Source organism: Scedosporium apiospermum (assembly GCF_000732125.1).
Source record: "Scedosporium apiospermum strain IHEM 14462 chromosome Unknown SEQ_SAPIO_0103, whole genome shotgun sequence".
NCBI lineage: Eukaryota > Fungi > Ascomycota > Sordariomycetes > Microascales > Microascaceae > Scedosporium > Scedosporium apiospermum.
In genome coordinates this window covers 76,918-97,659 of record NW_015971804.1, presented here as the reverse complement: position 1 = coordinate 97,659, position 20,742 = coordinate 76,918, and the positions used below count along the sequence as shown (strand labels likewise).

The following is a 20,742-nucleotide window of genomic DNA, read 5'->3' as shown; positions in this document are numbered from 1 at the left end:
CAGGTGATCCAAGACCCCAGGGACATTAAAGGACTCATTAGCCATTGAACCAGGCGCTGGTTGAGGCTCTTCTCAACCTCAGCACCCGACGGCGCATATATTAAGTTTGTGACATTAGAAGGCTTATGCATTGGTGGACTCATGTACCGCAGGCGGCAGAACAATTAATGGTACAATACGGTCCTGTTTTTCTCTCTCTGTGCTTCGAATGTACGAACACGTCCCAGTTTTGAAGAATCTCCAGGGCATGAAAACGCCAAGAAGCCCGATCTGGACATTCTGTTCAGCTGGCCTGCCTGCAGCATGGGCGGCCCAAAAAAGTGGAAAAAGCGAGGCGCAGTCCCTCGCTCAATGAGGGGTATCGAAATCATTCCATGACCACCTAGCGCTTCCCCCTCGTCTAAAAAACTGGTGATGAGGGATGGCGGCAGTCCGAACCACACTCCCACTCAGACCTTTACTTCTGCCCGCTTATGCTCATCATTATAATACGAGCAACCCAACATGTACAATGAGGAAATGTTACAGTGGCAAGGCCAGACATGCCCCAGGCAGGGAGGACGGATGACGACCCTCGGTGACTGGCTCGCAGGCGTCACCGCCCGGGCATCCCACGCCGGGAGGGTCTGCTGCAAGACCTGCGTCAACTTTGACGTCTCCAACCTGCCAGGATGCATGACGGCGTACTCGGAGCGATACTCTCTCTACGACCACACGATCTCGCTCGAGCGCCTCTTGGAGACGGCATCGTCCGGCTGCCAACGATGTCAGGTCCTCGCCCAGGCCTACTTTTATCTCTGTCCAGGAGATGACTGCGATATTCGACTGAAGTTCTTGCCGTCGTCCGTCGTTATGTCGAGGTCCTTGGCGTGTCTGGAGATACTCCCGGCGGAGGAATCGGCACTGGGATTCATGGGGTTTCCCACGCCTAAGAAGGGACGTCACAGGCATTCTAGGATAGACTCGCGGGAGCCCTATGAGGCCATCGTACTAGCTATCAACGAGTGCATCCGAGACCACGCTGACTGTCGGCCCCCGACTACACCAGTCCTACCAGCAAGGCTCGTGGAAGTGCCGCCCGAAAACGGATTGCCAGTTAAAGTGGTTGCGTTGCCACCTGATTCCAAACCGGAGTACACGGCCCTATCTCATTGCTGGGGCAAATTCCCTCTGCTCAAGCTACTGAAGCGCCACGGAACTGGAGACGTGGAGTTTCAATGGGAGGATCTTCCGCAGTCATTCAAGGACGCCTGCACCGTCACGAGATACCTGAACCAGAAGTACATCTGGATCGACTCTCTGTGCATCGTACAAGACGATGCGGACGACTGGAGGAGAGAGGCGGCAAAGATGGGCTCCATCTACGAGGGATCCTACGTTACAATCGCCGCGTCAGATGCCGCCGGCAGCGTCGACGGGTTCCTCCACTCGCGGTTCGAAGCAAATAACTTCGTCGTAGACGACAACAAAGGTCGGCTCATCCGCTTCGTGGCACGCGACTATAATCTCGAGATGCACAACTCCAAGTTCTTCCACCACGGAGACACGCCCGACCACGAGTGGCTCATGCGTCCCGTCGACATGGACCATAGATTCATAAATCCCATCCTACTCCGCGGGTGGTGCTTCCAGGAGCGTCTTATGGCCAAGCGCATTCTGCACTTCAAGCGCTACGAGTACTTCTTAGAGTGTAACAAGGGCGTAAGGTGCGAGTGCTCAGGCATGGCCAAGACGCGACAGGGTACGATCAAATCGTATTTAGCCATTATGCTTAAGGAGATGCTTGATAGCTTCGAGCTCATGAAGGCCGCCAAGATGCATGAGAGTCTAGTGGAGCATCTCGGTATGCGAAGAAGCATCGAACCGGCCTCGGCAAACGCCGATGAGCGCCTCATGCAGGTATGGGAGGCGCTTGTCGAAAATTACTCGCGGACAGCCTTCACCTACGAAGAGGACGTGCTCCCAGCACTGGGTTCCCTGGCCAGGTTTTTCCAGGCCAAGAGGCCAGACTGGACATATCTGGCGGGGTTGTGGAAGGAGGCACTGCCGAGAGGGTTAATGTGGACCATGGAGAACTCTAGGGGTCTAGATGCCCGAAAGGCTCGACGCGGAAAGCCCGAATCGTCACAATTACAATCCCAGAGCTCTCCGTCTGCTCGACCGCCAGTGGCACCATCTTTCTCGTGGGCTGCGTTGGCCGGTCGAGTCCGATACAAGACGGCCGAATATGCGAGGAAGCAGGAGGTAGACGTCGTCACCGCCGGAGTCGACGCCATAGGAGACGAAATATTCGGAGACGTCAGTTCCGGCTTCATTGTGCTTCGCGGCCGGGCCGTTAGCTTCCGGTTCCCTCGATACTCACCGGGCGGTAACGCCATCGCCCATAACACAGCGCAGGGGGCATCAATAGCAATCTACGATGGATGGGAAGGGGGATACTGCGAGAGTTCCGAGCAGGACGTTGAAATCTGCAAGGATATCAAGAGTGATGTTTGGGAGCCGACGAATAAGGTCGAGTCTGGAATGGAAACGATGGGACGGGTCGTCGGCTTCGACACCGATCATGAGCACTCTGCATATTTTAGTGCACAGCCTGGGGTGTAAGCGTTTCTTGCGGACTTCGCTGATGGCCGTTAATATGTTGATACTAACGTGGACTGGTTTATTATAGGCGCCGCAATGACCCTTCCGACCAAAGCTCAAGCATATTAGAACCACTCATTCTGTTACGTGTGTTCTCAGTCGTCGAACATGGCATGAGGGGTGTTGGCGCGGCATGCCTGATGCTCAGGAAGTGCCATGACAGGCCAGATTCTTATCGGAGGGTCGGGCTCAGGACGGCGAAGAATAGGATCTTCGAGGATGCCAAAGAGTACGAAATCCGCATTGAATGAATATGCTAAGCAGCAGCTACGTATGGTGTCTAAATAAGATCAACTATCGACGTTTTGATGTCCTTCCTTAACTTCGAAGACTATCTCCTCTAGGCAACGCCGCTAACCAGTGTTACCGTCTTACAACGTACTCATAAGCGGGAGACCGTTCCGTGTCCTACTTTATCTCTCTTTCAGTTTCATTCAAAATGTCCAATGGTGCGAGCCTGAGGATATACTTCCAGGTAAAGAACATCCTCCAGTGCCCGCTATCAAAGATCTGAGCAATGAGGACTCCTCGATATCAATCCTCGTCTGTCTTCCAGAGTCGTAGGTTTCTCTCCGGGGATCCAGATGTCGCCAGGATTGGATTCACCGGCTGCGAGCTACTACTTTGATATCGGAGACCATGTAGGAAGATTATTGAAACAGTTTATTACAGTCCCCAGGGATATCTATGGTCGCTCTATCTCTTCCTGTTTCAAAAGCACAGACAAAACCCCATTTGTTAAAAGATCACTGATACCCTCTCTCTCTGCGGGCCCGAGGTGGGACATGGAGCTTCCCTTAGACGCCTCCAAAAGTGTGTCAAGGTCCACATGCTTTCCATCGATAAGATATTTCCAAAACTCGACGTCCTTACTGTCTCTAGATGGAGACAAAGGCGATATTTCTGCCCGTGCTAGGTTAACCTTGTGAAGTACGCAGAGCCAACTGCCCTTGTCGCGAGACGACACCTTTCCTTCCTCGACAAGTACGCGAAGCATGTTTAAATCGGCCTGATACGCCGCGGCTTCCACGGAAGGAATCGTGTCCCAAAGATAGTATCTCCTACGGTTTCCCTCGGGATCCGCTCCAGCCTGGATTAAGAGCCGGACGATCTCGATGTGTCCCTTGCGCACGGCCGTGGTGATTGGGGTCTCGGCATCGTTGCGGACAGTCAGTTTCCCGCGTAAGGTTCTCAAATCCCCCGACTCTTCTTTCCACGCATCCAAAGAAAGGAAGGAATTATCAGCTAATATGTGCGGATACTTCAATAGTTTCTCAACCATGGGAGTATTTCCGTTCGCACAAGCTTGCTCGAACACGGGAACGCAGGCTTCCACGACCCCCTCGCCATAATCACGCAGCTGGTGTGGATTGAGCTCTCCGGGAGGTTTGATCGGATACCAGGTCGTAATTAGTATGTCGAGAATGCGCTCGTCTCCCACGGATGTAGCCAGCTGTATCAATTTCGACTTGACCGTTCTGTGTATCTTTGCCCTCTCCATCAGTAGCTCGATCATGTCACAATTCCCCATCAGAACTGTCAAGGCGACGTAGCTCCAATGGTAATACTGGCGGGAATGTTTCCGTGATGATCCTGTGTGTTGTTCGGCTTTCTTTTCCATCGAGCACAAATCATGCTTGAGCAGGGTGACAATCAAGTCCAAATTGTCTGCCCGAATCGCTGCTTCGAGAAAGCTCCCGAAGAGAGGTATGGAACCTTCAAAAGGGACTTTGGTTCCATGTCTTTTCTGCAATTTCATGAATTTCTTATAACCAAGTTCGATTACCATAAATAACACTTTGACCTCTATGCCCGGGGAATTCAGGTAAATGCGGGAGACCAGAACAAGTGTATCGAAACGCTTGTCCTGGAAAATTGGCGTAGCTGGGAATAGCGTATCTAAGATCTCAGACTGGATTAAGGTTGCGATATCACACACTCTCGACCGATGTGCCGTATTTAGCGCCTGTTAGCACAGCTTGTGGATAAGTTGATACCGTTCAGGGCCGTTGGGGTCTAGTCCACCCTCGGTCATGATTGTATCTACCACGGAGTTGATGAGAGTAAAGAGATTGGCGTTCCGTGGCAGATGACGAGACGGCAGCACCATAAGATATCGTGCTAGGAAATAGCTGATATCCATCTTCGATAGGGAGGAGTATTCGCCGAGTGACCGATGCCGAGCTGCCTTAGCTGCGTATGCTTTGATTTCCGCGGTGTCATACAGCGAAAGGAGGAGCTTTGACGTGGCTATGGTATACATGACCTCGGTGGAAAATAAACCTAGACTCGTACAAATGTCAGAAAATTGCTGTTCAACGACCGTTCGGGGCCGAGAGAACAATTGGATTCCGGCGATCAAGCCAACGCACTGTTTATCTGACGAAGACGAAGCATTCGTGCCAAGTTGTCGGTCCTGGCTGGATCAAACTCGACCGCCTTCCTTATCACCAATCGAAGAACATCAATCGGGAGATCCATTAAAGACAATGGGGTCTTCGGACGACCCGAGATCGAGTTTGCCTGATTCACGGGCTCCATAGCTGAAGGCGTGGATGTTAAAGAGTGTGCTGTCGAGCATTCAATGTTTCCGGGCAATGGCTGGATTGACAGAACATTTGAAGAGCTGAGGTATCATCCTTTTTGTCCACAGTTCGATGCTGCAAGTCAGTCCGCGCGAATTAACATCATCGTTGGGGTTAAACATGGGCTGCGCCACGCTTTCTATGCAGGGGACTTTTGTCAAAACAGAGAACTACTTGGGGTAAAAATAGTGCTATCTACCATCCTTACTGGACAAGCGGTCCTCACTCCGCCTCCCATGATCCCAATTTGACAACCAACTTCAAGGTCATGGATGAATTATCTCTCCTGTTTTTTTACGCTAAGAGGATGGTGGAAATGAGGAGCCCTGCCTAAAGTGGCTGCTAACAGATGGCAGAGTGGAGAATTTGCATTTTGCGCTCCAGGCTTGTGGAGTTGTCTCCTGCGCCTCGTCTTGTCCCCGGTTTCTGTCCCCATATCTCACTGCAGATCGTTGTCCGGGCAACCTGGCCTCCTACCTTATCACCCAAGGCCTTCCGCGGGATCCTGACTGGAGCGGGTCTCGGCCATAAGAGAACCTTTCTCCAAGGCTCGACAGAGTGTCCATCTACACGCTCTCAGGTTGGTGTTGCACAAGCTATTGACCGAGAGATATCCTTCTGGAAGATAGTTGCGAGTGAGCAGAGGGCGAGGGGAGCGTTTGTCGTCAGTGCTGTGCAGCAATCGCGAAGAGCGACCTCTGTTTAGCTCCCAAGGAAGTCCATCATACAAACAAGTCCGACTGGCACAAGAAGGCCTTACAAGGCAAAGAGCCGATTGAAATAAAACCACTCAGCGTGGAAGGTTACTCAGGATTGAGGGAAGATTATACCCCCAGGGCCATTTGTCGAGCAGGCGCCCTAAGATGATGGTAACGTTGATTGGCCGAAGACTGTGTAAAACTCGACAAGCCCTTCGAGAACATTGGCGAGCTGTATCGTCAATGGCGACGTTTTAACGATATCTGTTTGAAGAGCCATCCTTTTAATCGCTCTAGCAGACGCAAGCGGCCTCAGTTTTCGGATGGCGAAGCTGTTGGCAGTTCCTGAGAAGTGGAGATCGGAGCGATATAGATAACTAAGGCACTGCAAGCCAACGCTCTTCGGTTGTTGGACGTTTCATGCCTTGAGATGCTCCAGTCTAAGGTATATCTTTCAATCCCCCTTGGGTCGGATTTTCGGGAGCAAGACCATGAAAAGACGCTAAAACAGCTATGGGATTCAGTTCAAGGTAAGTTTGAGATCCCAAGATGTCCTCAATGAGGCAGGATTAAATAAATTAATTAAATTAAAATAACGTTAGAGGAAAAAGTAGGAAATTAAAAGGAAACTAAGAGATTAAAAAAGAAAAAAAAATCTCGCCCCGTCTTTGGCTTGGACGAGACGGACGTCCTGTCAAGTCTCGACGAACCAAGCGAACTGAGACTACACCCCGTCTTAACCATAGATAACAAGATTGGACTTCGACGAAATGCGCTTCCCCACGCTCATAACATAATGCTCCCTTTGTTGACCCCGATCATGACCAATCCGATTAAAGAACTCCTCACAGACACGAACTCCGTATCTCCTCAAGGCACGGTCATCTTTGTTCCTCAAACATGCCGAAGGTTACCTCAGCCCTCGGTGATTCTCTGGAATTCATCCTCGGTATGCTCCCATACTTTGTCGTGGACTCCTTCCTGCCTGAGTTTCTTCAATACTTTCTCGGCTTTCTCTCCCAGCGCAGTCCCGTCCCAGCTGATTGAGTAAACCCCGCTTCCATTGTTGCCGTCCGTTCCTCGCACAGCCTCAACCCCTTTATCCCTCGTCAGGCCTATGGCGCCACCTTCACGAGGTGGGTACCTTCCAGACGTAGAGAAAAATAAATGCCGTTCCCCCGCTTCCTCATTCGGAATAGCAAACAAAGGCAAAACAAACTTGTAAAAGCGTGCCACAAGTCTCAAGGGCAGAGCCGAAATGTCTTGTCCGAGATCTGTTGTGACCATGCCAGGGAAGACGTGAACGAAGCTCACTTCTGGAGCTTTCTTCGCTAGGGTCTCGATCGATAAAGTTATCATGGAGGAAACGTGGCCGCGGCTTGCCATTAATGAGAGCTTCCGGGCTTGGAAATCACTGGTGTCGACCTGTCCCTCTTTGGTCCCTGCAAAGACGGTGACAACACGGCGGAGGTCGGGTGCCACCCGCAGAAGAGGTAGCAGGTTAAGGATGAATCGTGTTCTGGCGTAGTAATTGAGTGACATGAAGAAGTGGAGGTTCTCTGGAGTTTCTAGACAAGCGAAGATCTTAGTACTCCATCCCAGGGCGAACCCACAAAGCGCGAATCGCAAGTTGGCACTATGAACAATGGCACTTACCTGTGTGGACAGTAAAGGTCCCAGGTGTCAGGAAAAGTAGATTGATTGCCTTTTCCCGACTCGCAATATCCTTGCACACCTCATCGACGGAGCGAATAAGGCTGATATCTGCGCCGATGAAATTGTATTGCCCTTCATTATTCAAGGCCTTGCATTTGTCAATGACACGCTTCGCGTTCGCTTCTGACCGGCCGATGAGATAGATTCGCGGCTTGCGCGTATGCTTTGCGAATTGCTTCAAAGATGTCTCGCCTATCCCACGGGTTCCACCGACGAAGACGGCGACAAGTCCCTCGGGCAGGTTGGTGGCGAGCTTGGCATTTGATGCCTGGATGTCGGATAAGGCAACCATTTTGGGATAAGGATATGATGCTGAACTCTGAAAACTTAGTGATAAATAGATAAATAGGCAGGGAGCGGTGTGGATTGATGCGAAAGGGCTGAGAGTTGGCCATCTGTCGCGCGGTCGCGTTGTAGATAAATACTCTCCTCGCCAGCTCCAAGTGCATAAGCCCGATGTTAATTCGGAATCTCCGAAAAGCCCACCTGCGGACTTGTGCTCTGTGCCTGTGGACTTGCGCCTGTGCCTGTGGACTTCCGCCTGTAATACGGCAGATATCACGCCTTGCTCCGTTGGAGAAATTTACTGCTCCGAGTCCGATCTTACTGATGACGTCACCTCGACTGTCTCAATCGGAGGACAACGCCGGCTTTCCGATGCCACGGTCTCCGACTCGTATCTGTGGCGGTGTCATGCGGCTTGATTGATGTCGCGATTACCTCGGAAAGCGGAATGTCATCGCCCGCATTGCTCGTATCATACCATTCTAAGTCAACAACGAGGAATACCTTGTTTTTCCACTTACCATCGTTTTTGCGTCACTTTCCATACGTACCAGCCTGCCGCTCGAGCTGAACGCCTCAACAACGCCCCAAGCCGACATTCTCAGAGACTATTATTGGCCGCCAGGCATTGGCTAGTGCCTCGAGGAATGAACCCGACAAAACCGAAAAAGAGGGGCGTTTAGATATGGCGGTGTTACATCAATATAATCTACAGAGGCTTTCTCGGTTTGACAGCGAGGTTGATTACTCCTAGGAGTCGCTATCTTACCGACGAAGTCCAGTTACCCTCGTAGAATCCGCCTCAAACAGTTAGCCCTTCCTGGCACATAATTTGGCCAAGATGGAAGTAACTCGTAACAAGTGCAGAGTCCCAAGGGCAGCTCTTGATTTAGCATTGGGGCAGACCTCGCTCTCGGGCCTCATCTACGGCGGCACTTATATGCAAGTACATTCGCGTTGGGATCTAGTCAGGGATAAGCGTCTTTCCCATTTCGCCAAGCATGGGGCTGTGCAAGTTCACAGCCCACAAGGCTATTGCTGTGGCCCAGATTAACCATCGTGAATCTTGCAACTTGGCTTCCCGAATTCTCCAGAACCGATGCTGTTTCATTCTTCAAGATGGCTCTCTGTTCCAAATGCCTCGCACTTGCGGATATACCCGACAACGATTTGGTCAATCACCCTCATCATCCCAGCGTCGCTTCGCTGCTGGATGCAGCCAAGTCCTGTTCCCTATGCCAGCACTTTCTCGACCTAGTCGTCGGGATTCGAAATATTGAGCATGACGCACAGAATGGATTCTGGACTCGATCTTTGCTGAGAACGACTACCCCAGCCAAGGCTGCGGGGCCGAATATGGCATCGGTGAGGGAATTCATCCTTGTATCTTCGAGGACTGAGCGGCAATCGGAGCCTTTTGTAATGTCCAGTGCTGGTGAGTTCAACAAGCTAAAACACCCGCTGCGCTCATATATCGCCCTTGTCACGATTAAGAAGATCATTTTCTAACACCATTCTTGTAGGACTTGCTGCTACCCGGCCGATTTGGTATGAGAAAGACCTCACCTTTGCCGCTCGTGCGACCACCATCATGAGGTGGCTGAAAGAATGTGATTCGGCCCATCCCCATTGCCACAGCGGTTTCGCCGGTGCCTCACTGCCCGGTCGACTAATAGACGTCGGACAAGAGCCAAGTCAGCAACTTCGCTTGGTAACTGTATCCGGATCAACCATGAATCACCAATACGTAGCCTTAAGCCACCGTTGGGGAGGGAAAATCCCATTTGTGACTACCCGTGAGACCTTAAACGAGCGCACCAACAATATCTCATTACATGATCTCCCGCAAACCTTCTCCGACGCCGTCCTCGTAACTCGCACCCTCGGTCTCCGCTACCTCTGGATCGATTCGTTGTGCATCGTTCAGGATGACACGGAAGACTGGAAAAAGGAAGCATCCAAGATGGCATCAATTTTCCTCGGAGCCTACCTGACAATTACGGCTGCGGATGCAGATAATTGCCATGGCGGACTCGGTCTCGGAGATGTACCTACATCAGTACTATTTGAAAGATCATCGCCCATTCCTGGCGGAACCACAGCGCGACTCTGTCTCCGTCCCGCCGAGGTGACCGGATACCAGCTACACTCTACTCTCAAGAATTCTGCACTCCATAAAAGAGCATGGGTATTTCAAGAGACTATTTTGTCCCGCCGCAACGTGCATATGACGAAAGGGCAGTTCTTTTGGCAGTGCCACTCACTGTTAGAATCGGAAGACGGAACTCTCGGGCAGACAAACCACCAGCCTGATGATCCCGAAGATCGACGTATGCTTCTTTCAGAATATCCCCTGTTCAATTTTGGACATCTTCGAGAGAACCGTGAGGATGGCTCTGGCTGGTGGACCTGGATTCAGGAGCACTGCCGTCGTCAACTCACCTTTGAGTCTGACAGCCTACCCTCCATGGCTGGGATTATGGATCTGTATCAGAGATTGACGGGAGATATTCCCGTGGTGGGGCTCTGGAGGAACAACTTACTCCTTCATCTTTCCTGGCGAACCAGCCAGCGTGTTGACCCTTCGCAACGCGACTTCAGCCAGCCAACCTGGTGTTGGACTTCACTTCGACACTCGGCTCGCCAACAAATATGTACGGCGCAGATTCCTTTCCAATCAGTGCTGGAATCCTCACTAGACAAGTCCCCAGGATCAAGCAACGAAATTTTTTGGACGGCCCCGCTGGACAACGTAGATGTGAGCTGGGATGGGGATCCGATGGTGTCGCAGTTGAAATCTGCCGTTTTATCTATAGGACGAGTTCCTTGGCCAGATCCTGAAAATTTCAAACGCTTTGACCGCGTTAGCGTCGACATGTCATATGATTCCGTCACGATAGGAGAGGGAAGGGATGCCGTTTTCCTTCCGTTGTGGATGTCTTGTCAGTGGTGGGATGATCCCGAGGAGCCAATCCTGTTATATGTGGCGTTCTTCGTCTCCTGTTCCTTGATTTTAGAGCCGTGCCAGGGTCCCGGTCGGTTCTACCAGCGGGTTGGAGTTTGCTTCCACCGTTGGACATGCAAGCGACCGGGCAGAAGAGCAGCGGTGTGGAGGTTGCGGGACTTGGCAGTAGCTGAAGTCATTCATCTCGTGTAATTGAATATAGTCATGGCTGAAGGTGGTATAATCCCGTGGGCATAGAGCTGGATTCCTCAGATCCATGAAAGCCATAGACCTAGCAACCCGTTCTCTTCCGCGCCTCATATATCCTCCCATCTCAAATTGCCTCGTCGTCTGCCTCATATCGAGATGAAAATCGGCCGGACCTAGACATTAACGGCGATCACCATAAGAATACTTCAGCCTCTCTCAACTGTCTCCAACTTTCCGCGTTCCTATCTCCAACCTCCATTTACGCCTGCTCTGCAGTTTCCGTAGAATGTCGCGTCAGGCCATCTCGTGAGGTTAAAGTTCCGGGAATCGCTGGGGCCGCCGGAGGTTCAGCGAACGACCACAAGGTACTTAAGGACAGTAGGTACGTTCGATCACTATTGGTAGAGGGAAACAGAATCCTGAGCGATATGAAAATGGGCAATGAGATTTCAGAAACATAGTGCCCAGAACCAAGCTCCAGAAATCTCGAGAGGCCACATTAGCGAATGTGCTTCGAGCATCCTGGCCGACGATGGACAACGTCTATCAAAGACGCATGCATGCTCAGAAACATTGGATGATGGGGGGGCGAGAGCCTTAAAGCCGTTGTGGAAACCATATGCAGTGCCTACTCTTCCATTTAGAGTTGACTACTTAAGCACCCAAGGAAAAGAGACATCTAGTCTTGAATCGAGCCATGTATTCAGTGGCGTTCACTGCCGAGAAGTTGGCGCCTGACTGCTCTTCACCGAGTGCAGTAATCGCCCAAATGAGGATCCCGGCGCGGGGGTGGGTAGCATTCGAGATGATGAAATATGTAGCGATATGCTGCGGAATTCGTTATGTAATTTCTTCGTACATGCTGCAAAGACAGCAAAGGCAAAGGCATGGTGAGCTCGCGCCTGCACCTGCATGCCGTACTGGAACCGGAAGAGTGGCGGTGCAATGGACTCATCCTCGAGTACTTAGCACGGCGAGAGCGAGGTTTCTCTTCCAGAGGCCTGCCACGTCGAGTGACGAAGCTTGCAGGTCATGTGTATTCTGATGCTATTCGCCCACATCAATTGAGGGCTTGTCTTGGGCATGGCCCGTTTTCTGATATGTGACATGTCTGGGGTACCTCGTCCGTGCTTTGTCCAGGATCTGTCCCGTAAGATCACGACGTCGTCCGAAGAAGTGGGGGCGAACGCCCACCGGTTGGGCAGGCCGAGGATATTAGCATGTTCTTTAAAGGTTGCAGTGCAGAAAGCAGAAACGCAGACGCTCATTAGGCTCTGCCGGGCGGGGGTGGTGCGGATAGTCCCGATGGCTTCCTCAGAGAGGAAGAACCGAGTCTGGCGAGGTCGCGAAAACTATTGCGCAGTCGAGCCCATATTTAGTCCCACCCTTTTCACCTTGGCTCCGGCGCGTTGCTCCACATGCCATCTCCATCATTAATAAGAACCCCAGCATCCGATTTTCGCGGACCCTCGCCTTAGAGAAGGACTCGGTAAAAACAGGAATCCCTCGTCAAAACATGGGCGACAAATCACCCGAACAGGCTAGTCGTGGCAAGAAATCGCCGACCTCTCCGAAGGGCGCCAAGAGTCCGAAGAGCCCCAAGAGCTCAGAAGCCGGGGCACAAGATCCGACGAGTGAGACCGTCGGCATTCTACCCGCCCAGCACTGGGTCCAGTCCGCGCAGGTCCGTCGCCAAGTCTTAGCTGGGCCCCAGGCTTTTGACTTCCGAGTTCCTAGTGTAATTAATCGAAAGGTTTACCTCTAGGATCATGGCTACGACGACGACGCGGAGTCGGCTGTAGGCAGTCTGAATCCCTCCTCGACGGCTTCTATATCTTCGAGCATTCTTAATTACCGGACCCTTCACGGCCGGACATACCACGGCGAGGTCGGGAGTGCGGAATATTGGTAAGGCTTACCGCTCATGATAGATACTATTCCGCGGCATGCTCGAGCAATTGGCTTCGCCGTTATTTCGTGGCTGACCATGCTTCTTTGCGGAAAAGGGGCGCCAATGATGAACAACAGAGCGAATCTTTGGATATAAAGTAAGTAGAGGTCACCAGCAGGAGATGTCCATTTCATATTTGCGCCGGCGTATATCTAGTAAGCTCATCTCGGCAACAGCCACCATACCATGACCTTCGGCTGTGATGGGAAAATCTTCCTAGCACCTTTGAAAGCAGGAAAAGTTAGGGTACGAAAAATGTTCCCGATTGCGAGTACCGGAAAATTCCTTCCCCATTACTGACACCGACTTGATGTTTAGAAAGCTGTTGACATTGGGACTGGAACTGGTATGTGACTTGGTCTTAGGAGCTTTGACGTCTTCGTCAGATCCGGCGCCTGGATATGTGATCTAACACCCTACGCCCCTGGAAAAGCATCTGGGCAATGTATGTTTGATAACCATACCCAAGTCCACCCACGTCCGTATGTTTCCTAACCCTTCGTTCAGCGATTTCGCCGATGAGTTCCCTGAGGCAGAGGTGATCGGAACCGACATCTCTCCCATTCAGCCTACCTGGGTCCCCCCGAACCTGAAGTTGTGGGTGAACCCCGAGAGAACTTGATGCAAAAACAAACCGCTCATCCGTTGTTTCTCTTTGTGTAGCGAAATTGAAGATTGCACACAGCCATGGACCTTTGCGCCTGATACGTTCGATTACATCCACATGCGGTGGCTAATCGGTAGCATTCCAGACTGGTCAGCCCTCTTCACTGAGGCCTTCAAGGCTTGTCGGCCGGGCGGCTGGTTCGAGAGTTGTGAGCCCGAGTGTGGATTCACCAGCGACGACGGCACTGTCAGGGACGATACGGCTCTCGGGCAATGGCAGAAGTTCTATGAAGAGGGCCAGAGGAAGACTGGTCGCGTTTTCACAGTAGTGAGGGATGGTATCCAGAGGAAGTGCATGGAAGAGGCAGGATTTGTCGACATCCAAGAGTTTAGCTTCAAGGTATGAGAGAGAAGGCAGCGGTGGCTGGGAGAAATTGGTGTGTGCCTTGTTCTTGCTAATCGTCGTACAACAGATTCCGATCGGCTCCTGGCCCAAGGATCCAAAGTTGAAAGAGCTCGGCCAATATGGCCAACTCGTACTCGAGGCGGATACGGAGGGTTACATATTATTCATGGCCAACACGCTGGGCTGGACGAGGGAGGAAATCCAAGTTTACATTGCCCATCTCCGCCGAGAAGTGCGATCGGGCAAGATCCATGCGTACTACAGGCAGAATATAATCTGGGGTCGCAAGCCTGAGTCGGAGTAATATCATGTCGCTCTTCGGCCGACGTCTCCCAAAGCAGCATCACCATCTTAATTTAGCAACCTGAAGCCATAATTATTCCAACCCTGAGGAAGAAGCTTACTTTTCTGTATTCAATACTGTCTGTGTCGTTCTTCCCGCCGACTGTCTACTTATTTTGCTAGATCCTGGACTTGATCTTGGGCTTGGTCCATGAAGGAAAGAAATGTGAATTTCTATGGGGCGAAACGGAACTCACCATCACTTTCCATCTTGAACAGGGATCCGAGCTTCAAATATATATCTTCCGCAAAGCTCCGTATCACAAAGGGAGAATCAATATCAAAGCGGGAATCAATAGCATACAAACAATTAAAGCTGGCAATGGGTTTCATACTGTTTCATACTCACCCACCGCCCTTACCAAAACAGATCTTCATTGTTGATCTTGTTGAATCCCAATTCGGCAGGTGCGACCTCCTCAATGAGCAACTTCAATTGCATCACACCCCCCCTCTATTCATATCCTCGAGTTCGGGAATAAATATTGAAAAGTTCAATGACAAACTCTATTAATGCATAGCTCCAGTCCGATTGCCCCGATAAGGTACGTCATCACGAGCCCGCCCACATCACAAATTTTAGTAGGTCTCGTGCGGGGGAAGGCGGGAACACATTCCTGTCCCTGTCCAAAACCACACAAAACATTCAAACCATCAGCAGTTTAGCTCCTTTAGCTCCCGCTTTTCTCAACCAAACCTTGTTCGTTCCCCTCCCCATCATCGTTCATCTCTCTACTTTCCAAAAACCTTGGCGGACAGTTCCTTGTATCGAAAACTGACCGATCCCTTTCCAGAGAATCCTGAGAGACCACCATCCCTGTCGCCAAAATGGCCGCCAAGTCCCCAGTCGGACACTCCAAGACGTTTGACGGTATGCCTTCCACTCTTCCGCTTACCTCCCCTCCGCTTACCTCCCCTCCCATCTCTCGAGCTCCCTGAGAAGACCCAGCCCAGCTAACAGAAGCCTACAACAGTCAAATCATCCGGCAAAGCCAACGGCTCCGCCCACGGTAACGGTACTGCCAAATCCGGTGCTGCCGAGGACTCGGGCGAAGACTCCAACGACGACGCAGATGGACATGTCGTCATCGAAGCCACCGCTACTGCCGTAGCTGGCGGCGAGGGCGGCTCCAAGAAGAAGAAGAAGAACAAGAAGAAGTCCAAGAAGAAGAAGGCTCCCACTGCCCAGACCGACCCTCCGTCGGTCCCCATTTCCAAACTTTTCCCCAACGACAACTACCCCAAGGGGGAAGAAGTCGAATATGTTGATGAGAATCGCTTCCGTACCACCAACGAAGAGAAGCGTCATCTCGACAACATCAACAGCGATTTTCTGTCTGATTATCGCCAGGCGGCCGAGACCCATCGTCAGGTCCGCCAGTGGGCCCAGAAAAACATCAAACCGGGCCAGACCCTCATTGAAATCGCCAACAACATCGAGGACAGCGTCCGTCGGCTCGTCGGACACGATGGCCTGTCCGAGGGCGATGCCCTTCTTGCCGGAATGGGCTTCCCCACCGGCTTGAACCTCGATGATATTGCTGCCCACTACAGCCCCAACGCGGGCGACAAGACTGTTCTTCGAGAGAACAATGTCATCAAGGTCGACATCGGAGTCCACGTGAACGGTCGCATCGTCGATAGCGCCTTCACTATGGCGTGGGACCCCATGTACGACAACCTCCTCGCGGCCGTAAAGGACGCGACCAACACCGGTGTCCGTGAAGCGGGCATTGATGTTCGCCTTGGCGAATTGGGCGGGTATATCCAGGAGACCATGGAAAGCTATGAATGCGAGATCAATGGCGTCACCTACCCCATCAAGCCCATTCGCAACATCGCCGGCCATAACATCATGCCCTACAGCATCCACGGCACCAAGAGTGTTCCATCTGTAGCAACTAACGACGTTACGAAGATGGAAGAAGGCGACGTCTTTGCCATTGAGACCTTTGGCAGTACTGGCAATGGCCGATGCTACAACGAAGGTGACGTCTCGCATTACGCCATGCGCACCGATGCTCCGAAGGTGGACTTGCGTCTGTCTTCTGCTAAATCCCTCTTGACTGCCATCAAGAAGAACTTTGGCACCATTCCTTTCTGTCGACGCTACTTGGACCGAATCGGACAGGAAAAATATCTCCTCGGTGTATGTGACGCCCCAGGCCTTCCAAAATATGTGTTGCATCTCTGTTGGCTAACGCAGTTTTCGGCAGCTGAACAATCTGGTCAAGTCCGGCATTGTTGAAGATTACCCGCCTCTGGTTGACAAGAAAGGGTCATACTCAGCCCAATTTGAGCATGTGAGTAACCCACATCCTGGTGCACTTTTGGAAGATGCCTACTAACCACACCCGCACTAGACCATCTTGCTCCGACCTACCGTAAAGGAGGTCATTAGCCGTGGAGAGGACTACTAAGAAAATTAGGATTTGTTGCTCTCGGGGCATATTTAAGGGCTCAGAGAGAGGGAATTTCACATGCAGATGAGGATAAACCAGATTGAGCACAACAGGAGGAACCAAAGTGTCTCGGCTGTTGTTCTAGCAGCCTGACCATGCCACTCGTTTAGTATTGCTATAGCAGCTTCCTAAATTCAAATGTCCTGAAAACGATGTTTGAGCACTGCCGCTGTCCTAAATTACCTATCCTTGCAAGTGACGTAAACTCTTCGAGCAAAATCGTCAGGTATTCGGTCTCAATGTGCCTCGATATTATGCCCATGGTAAAGTGACAACCACGACAATCCTTCCCGCAAGCCAATGCAAAGGAGGACTGAACAAAGATGCCTCATCCTCGAGGACTGGCCCCACAATATCCAGCACTAGGAGAGGGCGATATCCATTACGTAGCAGACTGGTGTTCAGTTACCACGCTGATGAGGCATGCTGGCCGTGCAGGGAAACTTATCGCCAACGGCTACCTAGACTGCCTTGTCCAACGCGCAGCTGCGATAAGGAGGCGTCATGGAAGAGGGTAAAGCTGTCAGGCAGAATCCCACGCCGATCATCATAAAGGAATACTAACAAACGCAAGAAAATCCCGGATGGGGCATTACTCTACGCAGCCCTTTCCCAACCAAGGAGTGTGGGCTGCCTAGACCCTTGTTCAACATGCACCACGGTGGCGGGGACAGCAATCCTCACTGGACCTTCGTCTGCCGAAACTTCGAAAGTGAGGGCTGCAGTTACTATGCCCGCTAGTTGGGGGCTCTACCATCTAGGTTGTAGAAAACGCTGCACTCACATGCCCTCGTGCCAAAGGAAGTCTCGCGCCCCACGAAGCACCGGGGCCGGTAAGTCGGGTATTGGTTCACAGGTGGAAGCAATAACATCAAAAGCTGTCATGGGTGTTTCTGCGAGAGGATAATACCTGTTGTACAAAGGTACTGAAGAACCTTTTTTTTCTCCATGTCCCGGCTTCATCGAAACATCCCAGTCGGACCTTTACCGAAATGAAGAATCCTTCATGCCGGAGTGAGTCTACTTAGTAAATCCTAAGGCACTTTTTCACGAGATGTAACCGGATCCCAGGAGACTACTTCGTACATAACTCGCGGTTTCCGACAACCCTTGTGGTGGATGATCCTGTGAATGATTCTGCGGGTCTATCATTCGATGGTCAAAATAGACTCTAGTCACGGGGAAGAGCTTCCGCTACTACCTTATCACCCCCTATTCCAGGGTCTGAGGGACCCATCTCGCTAGAGTTTAAGCATCGAAGGGTTTACACCATTCCGAGGGAAGCACCCTGGCACCGGGTCGCAGCGCAGCTCGTGGATCAGCGCTAAGCATGGTTCCTCGTCTCACACTATTATGATCAGCGGTCAACCAGGGTGATTTGCCCTCCAATAGGAAGGTACTTCGTACTAAGTAGTTAAAGTGCTCCTGCCAAGTTTTGCAGTGTAGATGGCCGTTGAGCCCATTACATACCAGCGACATACGACCGGTGTCATGGATGGAAAATGTTCTCCTTGTTCCCGTGTGTCCCACGGTCTCTGTCTTTCTTCTTCCACGACTTGCTTTTTCTACGTCCTTGAGGAGGAAAAAAACGAATAAAAATAGTTCCAATCATAGTGTCCAGTACCAGCAGAATCCTCCTTACTGGTGCAACCGGTTACGTTAGCGGCACCATCCTCGACCATCTCCATCTCATCAAAAATGAGGAACCCAGCATTCAGGGATTGACCTTCGATCTCCTCGTCCGCAGCGAAGAGGCCGCCAAGAAGCTACGCGAGGCCTACGGCGATCGTGCCAATCCCATCCAGTGGGCAGGCCTTACCGATATCCCCTCATCACCGAAACGGCCTCCAAGTACGACATCATCGTAAACACCGGGTCGGGCTTCATCGCCGATGGAGCCAAGGCTTGCGTACACGGGCTGGCCCGCCGCATCAAGCCCGGAAATGCGGTACCGTGGCTCCTGCACATCGCCGGATGCCCCAACCTCGGAGATCGACCGTTGACGGAGACGGCTTACCCCGATCGGGAATGGGACGACGCGGGTGGAAATGCAGTATACGAGTTTCTCAAGGCCGAGGACACGGAGACACCCTTACCTGCAGAGAACCACCGAGGTAGGCGTCCTCACGGCCGCTGAAGAGACGGGCATGCAGGCCATGAGCCTGAATACGCCCTGCATCTTCGGTACTGGTTACGATCTCAAGACCTAATGCTGTTGGGTGTGGTACAGACAGATATATTCCGCATCAACTGCAGGCAAGAAACTAACTATCGCAGGTTTGCAACATTGGCTTGTCAGTAGCAAATATGGTTTGTACGTTAGTATCGTTTGCGACCGAACTGAGTTCTTTACTGACCGCACCATCATAGGCACCTGGTATGGAGCCGGAGTTCATAGTAAGGCTTCCCGTTTTCTTTTCCTTTGTCCCAGAGTCCCCACCACTCAAAGACAGCCTCCTTTCTAACAGGCAGGCCCTGGCCCATACAGTCGAACACATATCGATCGAGAACTACGTCAACCGACTTCTCTACGTCGTAGCATTCTGCTTCGTCAAGCTTAGCATCCTCGCCTTCTACATGCGGGTAGATCACAGAAAATACACACGCTGGGCGATATACTTTCTTATATTCACCGTCGTCGGCCTAACTGTCTCGACCGCCTTGATCTGCATCTTCGAGTGCTGGCCTTCGGCGCTGTACTGGGATTTGACAGATCCCTTGCGAGAGAAGTGCATGCCGGCCGCCCAGCGACAGATATTCTTCGAGGCAAATGGCATCATCAAGTAAGTTTTGTCCTGGTTTTCTTTTTCTTGCCTAATCAGAAGATATGCTTACCTCCCAACTCCCACCACCGCCCAGTATTGTCCAGGATATTTTCATTTACCTGTTGCCGGTTCCCATGATGCGGAAGCTGCAGGTTCCTCGTCGGCAAAAGTTCGCTGTCCTCTTCCTTTTCTACATCGGAATCGTCGCCCTAATTGGTATGTTGGCCCTCCTTGGGTTTATTCAAAACTAGCCTAGCAGTCATCAGCGGCTAACATCTTAGTGAACAAGCGGGTGGCATTCGTTACTACTACGTCCTGAAGCTCAAGAACGAAGATGACATCTGGTTTTACTTCTCAGACTCCCTCAACTGGTGTAGTATCGAGGTTTACACAGGTGAGTACTCAACAGAATTCCTCCTTAGATCCTTCGACAGATCTTGAACTAATCCATAATTTTTAACCACCAGCCATCATCTGCCGTTCTGCATCGACCTTCTGAGTAATGCTGAGGACGTACTTACCCCGCCTCTGGGGAAGCTCTCGAGGCAACTTTTCTGGACAAAGCAAATATCCATACGGCCACTCAAAGAGTGGCAACTTCGCACTTCGATCGTACGGACAGGGAGATGGGCATCCGCGCGAGAAGAAGCAAAGCATGCGCGACGCCACTATCCTCGATAGCCAGAGCGAAGAGGCAATAGTGCCGAAGCCGGATTATTCGAGAACAGTCCTTGCAGGGAACCGTATTACGGGACGATGAATCTTGTCGGCTTGCCTTATAATAGCGCCAATACAGGATGCACAGGCGGTACACCCACATAAATGATGGAACCAGTACAGGTCTGAGGTCTCTTTTGATATATCAATTTCCTCCACCACTCCACAGAGGTCCCCCTGATCCCCAAACAGTAGTGGACAACACTATATATCAATTTCTACCAGTTAGATCCCCTCACGGTCAACACGAGGCTAGTAGTAGATCTAGAATCAAATACAATTTTTATAGAAATTCAGGTCTTACCTGACGGGTCAGCTGATTTCGGCCCAGGGTGGCTAGCGTGCGGCTGGAATGGAGGAATTCGAGACCTTCCATAACATTGACAATGACCAAACTCCCCATTTTCACGAC

The 20,742-nt window shown here is 51.5% G+C and overlaps 5 protein-coding genes across 5 annotated transcripts; 4 read left to right on the top strand and 1 right to left on the bottom strand.

The window, feature by feature from the left end:
* Positions 1-504: 504 nt before the first annotated feature.
* On the top strand, positions 505-2,894 carry SAPIO_CDS6409 (uncharacterized protein; the record flags this gene model as incomplete). Its single annotated transcript, XM_016788522.1, has 2 exons — positions 505-2,600; positions 2,672-2,894. 2 exons carry the CDS (start codon positions 505-507, stop codon positions 2,892-2,894), a joined length of 2,319 nt encoding a protein of 772 aa, XP_016641813.1.
* A 3,947-nt stretch (positions 2,895-6,841) lies between these two features.
* Positions 6,842-7,934, bottom strand: SAPIO_CDS6408 (uncharacterized protein; the record flags this gene model as incomplete). Its single annotated transcript, XM_016788521.1, has 2 exons — positions 6,842-7,494; positions 7,583-7,934. 2 exons carry the CDS (start codon positions 7,932-7,934, stop codon positions 6,842-6,844), a joined length of 1,005 nt encoding a protein of 334 aa, XP_016641812.1.
* A 4,663-nt stretch (positions 7,935-12,597) lies between these two features.
* SAPIO_CDS6407 (uncharacterized protein) lies at positions 12,598-14,348 on the top strand (the record flags this gene model as incomplete). Its single annotated transcript, XM_016788520.1, has 7 exons — positions 12,598-12,765; positions 12,847-12,989; positions 13,088-13,129; positions 13,351-13,378; positions 13,502-13,629; positions 13,696-14,038; positions 14,112-14,348. The coding sequence occupies 7 exons, from the start codon at positions 12,598-12,600 to the stop codon at positions 14,346-14,348; spliced, it is 1,089 nt and encodes a 362-aa protein (XP_016641811.1).
* Positions 14,349-15,214: 866 nt separating this feature from the next.
* On the top strand, positions 15,215-16,806 carry SAPIO_CDS6406 (Methionine aminopeptidase 2-like protein; the record flags this gene model as incomplete). Its single annotated transcript, XM_016788519.1, has 4 exons — positions 15,215-15,257; positions 15,361-16,535; positions 16,603-16,689; positions 16,750-16,806. 4 exons carry the CDS (start codon positions 15,215-15,217, stop codon positions 16,804-16,806), a joined length of 1,362 nt encoding a protein of 453 aa, XP_016641810.1.
* A 1,034-nt stretch (positions 16,807-17,840) lies between these two features.
* Positions 17,841-20,112, top strand: SAPIO_CDS6405 (uncharacterized protein; the record flags this gene model as incomplete). The annotated part of the gene is made up of 9 exons (XM_016788518.1): positions 17,841-17,862; positions 18,451-18,699; positions 18,747-18,962; positions 19,148-19,162; positions 19,219-19,225; positions 19,317-19,631; positions 19,708-19,829; positions 19,903-20,007; positions 20,081-20,112. 9 exons carry the CDS (start codon positions 17,841-17,843, stop codon positions 20,110-20,112), a joined length of 1,083 nt encoding a protein of 360 aa, XP_016641809.1.
* Between the last annotated feature and the right edge of the window lie 630 nt (positions 20,113-20,742).